This window comes from Puntigrus tetrazona, chromosome 6, assembly GCF_018831695.1.
Source record: "Puntigrus tetrazona isolate hp1 chromosome 6, ASM1883169v1, whole genome shotgun sequence".
NCBI classification, from domain to species: domain Eukaryota; kingdom Metazoa; phylum Chordata; class Actinopteri; order Cypriniformes; family Cyprinidae; genus Puntigrus; species Puntigrus tetrazona.
In genome coordinates, this window is record NC_056704.1 from 8,599,688 (window position 1) to 8,605,943 (window position 6,256).

The 6,256-nt window shown below is 34.7% G+C and overlaps 1 protein-coding gene across 1 annotated transcript in view; it reads left to right on the plus strand.

The window, feature by feature from the left end:
- Positions 1 to 4,114, plus strand: part of cygb2 (cytoglobin 2) — a 39,420-nt gene extending 35,306 nt beyond the window's left edge. Inside the window, exon 3 of the mRNA XM_043242698.1 lies at positions 288 to 4,114. Coding sequence (XP_043098633.1) covers positions 288 to 452 — 165 coding nt within the window. The 3' untranslated portion in view covers positions 453 to 4,114. The remainder of the gene's footprint in view (positions 1 to 287) is intronic.
- Positions 4,115 to 6,256: the final 2,142 nt, after the last annotated feature.

The window sequence follows — 6,256 nt, forward strand, 5'->3', positions numbered from 1 at the left end:
AATGACGAAAGTGACCAATTTGTTATTAAATACTGAAGAAGTGGTTGGAGATAGGTGGCAGAGATGTAGAAAAAGGATAGAGAACATGAGTTTGTATGCATTATGAGTTTTTAAAATATGTAATTAATTCACCTGGGGTTAATTTCTAAATCCTGCAAATATAACACTCTGTAAGCCGGAAGAAAGTTACTGATCCCTTACTAAAGCCAGCTAATTAATTCTTTGTGCTTTAAAAAAATAAATAAATCTTTAATTCCTTTGACAGAAGATATTTTTTCTTTTAACAGATCTTAAGTGGGGTTATTCTGGAGATACTTGCAGAGGATTTTGGAGAGTGCTTTACAGCAGAAGTTCAGAAATCCTGGACCAAACTGATGGCAGCATTGTACTGGTATATCACAGGGGCCTATACTGAGGTGGGGTGGCTCAAACTCTCCAGCTCAGCAGTGTGAAATTAGGCATTCCTTCTCACTGCACATGAACACTGGTTGTAACCCATCAGCTTGGCTAGCCAAAGGACTGACCGAAGAGGAAGAAGATAAATAAAATAGAATTAGAAAATTGTTTTCCATCATATGCATCATTCTCTTTCACCTTGTTTTATATATATTTAGTATACAGCTGTGGTAAAAAGTTCACAGACAAGTTGCAGAATCTGAAAAATGTTACATATTTTGCCAAAATAAGAGGTATTACACAACATAGCTTTTCACACTTGAAATTGTTAACCCCGGATAAATGTAGTCCTGGGTTATCTGTAATCATGTTTCGCAGTGCTCATATTAAACCTGTGGTTAAATGTTAATCCTGGGTTTTCATTAATAAACATTTCAGTGTGAAACGTGCCTTGACCTGGGGTTAAAAGCGGTGTTTAAAACGATGATAACCCAGGGTTAAGTGCAGTATGAAATGCCCTAACATGAATGTTATCTTTTATTTAGTACTGACCTATATATGATATTTCACATTAAATAGACTTACATATAGTCCACAAGAGAAAATAATAGTTGTATTTTTTAAAAATAATCCCATTTGAAAGTTTACATACACTTGATTTTTATACTTTTTTGTTACCTGAATAATGCACAGCTGCACAGCATGAGACCCTTGTTTGTCTTAAACAGTTAAACTGCTCGCTGTTCTTCAGAAAAATCCTTCAGGTTCAACAAAATTCTTTTTTTTTTCTGTATTTGAACCATTTTCAACTATGACTGTATGATTTAGAGATCCATCATTTCATAGTGATGTCAACTGTGACTTATATGCAACTATTACAGGTTCAAATGCTCACTGATGCTCCAGAAGGAAAAATTATGCAAAATGTAAACTTTTGAACAGAAGACGTGTACATTTGTGACCCATGCTGGCAAAATGACTTGGAATGAACACATTTTCAAAAATTAGTTAACTGTATTTTTCATATTTCCATTCAAACATATTTAAAATGATATATGACTTGTTGGAATCAGACAAAATGACTGAGCTACAGATGTTTAAAAGCTATTGTAATGTAATGTTTTCCCAAAAAGATGACAAATGCTTTCTGTACAAAAATTGGTTAGAATGAACACAGCGAAGAAACAAACAGGGCATTTAAAAACAGGGACACAATTTTAGAGAACTGACACAGGTAGGGAGTAATTATTCAATCAAACTAAACTAGAACAGGAAGAACCAAATAAGGACACATGAGGGAAGAAAACACAACAGAACAGTCCAAGAACATCACAGCTAACATCAGAAAAGTGGATTTTGAAAAAAAAAACAAGTTTCCAAAACAAAACAATTAAGCAACGTTGCATATTTTTGCTCTCTTATGCAGGCGCTTTCCAAAGTATCAGCCAGCATGATTGTTTTGTTTACATCAGCATGGGTTTGAAAATCATATTTCACTGGTTTGAACATATGCAATCGAGAATTTACTATAAATGTTCACAAAGCTGGAATGCTGCGCTTTGCAACAACAGACTTACAATGTGTGGTGAGAAGCAGCAGTAGTCATCCAGAAATATTCAAACATTTTAGATGTTTATTTACTATTTGGAACATTTGGATGACTTGAAGAGGGTTTATTAAAATATTTGTTCACGTCTTTTGCCTGTACATTTGGTATCTCAAAAGAAGACTGTGCACATTCAGACTCATTTTGCCAACACAGGTAAAATGTATCTTATTTTGTCTGCAATGTATTTAGACTTTTCTTCATTTAGTACTGCCCTTCAGAAGCTATAGAAAATTTATAAAAATTTTGAGCCCTCTTATTTTAGTAAAAGGATTATCATTTAGCAGATTCTGCATGATGTATGCAAACTTTTGACCTCAACGTATGTAACTCCATCCTCTAAGATATTGTCTGTGGTGTGTAGTGTAATGTGTTTGTGTGTCTTTATATCTTTATATCTTTATATATCTTAAACCTAAATTATAAATCATACTAAGGACCAATGAAAATTAATATTGTAAACCTGCTGTTCATTTGTCAACTTTATCTAGGCAATAGTGTTCCAAAATAAAAAAAAAACACACAAAAGTCTTGATTGTTCAGTAAACATATGTATTATATATATAATTATTGTTGCTTTTCATAAATTTCATGTAAATGAATAAAATTACATATTTAACAAGTGACCCATTATTCTCAGATTTGCAGTTTAATGCTGTATATATAAGGTACCAGAGAGCACAAGCAATGAAGTAATATATAATTTATTAATAACAAAAACACACATTTCAGTATGATCAGGAATTTGTTGCTGATCAAATAGAAAAAAGAAGATAAAATAAGTAATGGATTTTAAAAGGAAAAAAGGTAACACTTTCAGTTTATATTATGAGGGTATTCCTAAGGCATTATAATGAGTGCATAAATATTGTATGTTGTATCATCTCATTAATATTCATACTGATGATGTCAACTAGCCTCACTAGAGTATCAGAGTATTAGTAGTGTGTTCAGAATATATACTAGCGGACATGCTGAGCGTAGGATACTTTGGAAGCATGTCAACATTCTACCTACCCTTCCTAAATCTGCTAACACTCTTTTTAAAATAAAAATGTCATTTTTTCAGTTGAAAGTATCAGCTAGCTCACATTAGCCTCAATGTTACCCTCAGCACCTAACAAGTAACAAGATGTTGTAAGGTGCAGATCTTGAATAAACAATGCCAAAATATAGTCCATTATAAGCATTACAAAGTATATTTAATATGGTATTCATTGTGTATTATAAATAATCATACTCTTAAAAAGTTAGAATCACAAATATGGAAAATAGCCCATTATCATTATTTATAACATCTCGTGAATAATATGATTATAAATGTTTTTAGAATGCATTAAGCATTCATTATAATTCCTTAAAAATACCCTTATAATGCATTATAAATACGTGCTTAATAGAAAGTGTTACCAAAAAATCTAGTGAGCTCTCAGACGCTCAGAAACACACCATTCCAAATAGTGGTGCTATAACACACACATATAAAAACATGACTGATTATGGCCTACTATAAGTCTTTTAACTACACAATATGTTTTATTATACGGTGTGTTGTTGTGGTTATTTGAGATTGTTTTATTTATTTATTTATTTTTTGTTAGTTGGTCCAAGCATCTATTCTTCTACGTACACATTATTCCATGCATATCTCACTCCATCTCCAGCTTGTTTACAAAATGGGCTCCTTCTCTTTACCAGCTTTTACATCACTTTTCTCTTCTTTTCCTTCGTTCCTTGTCTTTTTCATTTTTTTATTATCTAGCTAATTCCACCTTCTGGCAGTGAACCTGTCTCTGTTCAATAGCCTGTGCCAGGTTTCCCTTAAATCACACACATCCACAAATGCACACAAACAATGGTCCAGTGGTATTTTACTGACAAATGCTTTAAGATTTACTAGGACTGCTCCCAAAATGCTAAAGCAACAACTTACACACATGAACATAGATACTCTGTGGTAATCTTTTATTTTTCTAACTATTAAAGTTCTGTATCTGAGTTTATTATGGTGTCTCAATGTCAAAAAAATGTATTTTTTATTCTTTTGGTTCATGATACTAATCTCTGAAGAGTCATAATGAATATAAAATAAAGTGAAGATATAAATATGAATATAAAAATACTAATGTCTCTTTTTTTTTTGATCATTGCCATGCGATTTGCTTTTTGTGGTTCACACAGTGACAGTAATGTTACAATGACAATCATTTTGTTAGTTTATACATTTGTAACTTACTTTACACAAAATCTCAGATATGCAAAACTTTCCTTGCTGGTCTAAAAACAGCTTTATAACTGACACAAACAATTCATGAAATATGGAGACCTACAGCAGACATTTTGTTTCCCCTGCAGGTTTTAAAGAATTTAAAACTTATGAGTAACCCTTTTTTACACATTGTTTTTTCTCAGATATTGAAAGGACTGTAAGGGGATCTTCCAGAATTTGTTTAACAAAAACATTTCAATCTTCTTGAATTCACAAGGCGTTAAGTAAAATACTTGATATTTAAGTAAATTAAATAATAATTAAAAAAATGAATGCCTTAAGCTGGATTTTGCTTTATTCTAATAAATACTAACATTGTAGACATTGTTAGGAGTTGTGAAGGTAAACATCTGAATCTTGAAGAAATGTGGATGGGCAATGACAGTTACATGTGTAGAGCTGAGTGAGAACTCTATACTATAGGCTTTGTAACATGGGAGCATCTTAATATGTTTTGATTTGTTTAGAGACATGTTTCATACATTGATTTATTTGTTGCAATATAAAAACTGACTGCCACAAATAGATTTTCTAATAGGGTTTGACTTTGTTGAATAAGTGCTGCACATTTCAAAATCGAAAACCCTGAGTGGATGTTTTTATTTCACTTTATTTCTGAAGGAATCCGACTGTCTTCATAAAATTTTGGATGCAATTTTAATTTTATCTTGCATGTATTGCTTGATAAAAAAAAAAGTTCTGAGCAGAGCGTTGCATTGTGTATAGCTGTTACCAGGGAAACCTAATCTACCACATCAACAGCGCCTACCGCTGGCAGAGAATAAATTTGCATATATATATATATGCCACCACAAATTGAGTGCAAGTCTGTGGGAAACACATAAAACAATGGTAAATTAAAAGGGATGAAGAACATCTTTTTTCAACTGGTCAGGTCTGCCCAGTCTATAGCCCTCACATTCTTACTGTCCTGAGTTAAAGTTTGGATGCATGTCAATTCTAAAATCTTCTGCATTTATCACATGTGAAACCCTCATCGTTGACAGAGAGAGATAAACTGTATATCTGACATAAAGAGCAAACAACAAAAGCCGGAGAAGCCATACTCTAGCATTACATGGTAACAAGCAGCTGCCAGAACTGGGCCCTGAGACAAGAACCAAGGGTTTCTCCACATCTAAGGCACACCTTTGCATTACCTTGATCATGCAAAGTGGGTTCCCCCTCTTGAAAAACCCCTTGGTCTTGAGCCACCACTGTAGGGGTCTCATGTACAGCAGGCCAAAAGGTATCACATTGGATGCATTCGTGCCTCCATCATGGTCGAATCGCTGGAGATCTCTGCACCCTGTAACTCAGACTGGATTGGCAGAGTGATCTCCAGAGGGCACTGAGGAGGGACAGGCACCGTGTAATACGGTGTACACTGCTCTTCCTCTGAGGGGCCTGCCCTCCGAAGTCCAGAGCCATGACCCTCAGGATCTCTTCGTCTGGGACCTCTTCACCGTGAGAAAGGATCAGAGATCCGGTTTCGGCTTAGAGGCTTCAGACACAAAGAACCACTTCGTACCCCAGTTCTGCTGTGGCACAGGCAGTGATGCTCTCTTTTTGAGCCCTCCAGAATGAGGAGCCAGTACTCATAGAGGGCTGCTCCCACCCAGCGATCCTTTGAGCTGGAGAGCAACAAGTGAGAAACTGTTCTTTCATGTCGGACAGTCAGCCACAAATGCCTCTCCGCTGCCACCGAAGCTGCCATAGACTTTCTGATAGAATGGGCAGTCTCTTTAGTGATGCAAAGACAGATCAGCCCTCAATCACTGTACTTGTAGCTGAGACCAAACAGAGTACATTAGGCTCTAGAAATGGCAGCAGTAAAAAATAGTTTTTCATTGATTTCATCTTTTGTTTTTATGATTTTACTAGTAATTATGTTTGTTTATGATGCTTTGCAGTGAGTCGGTCAGTGATGTAATGTTCCTGGTGTTTACTCCACAAAAGAAAGTGGTCCAAGAAATATGTCATGA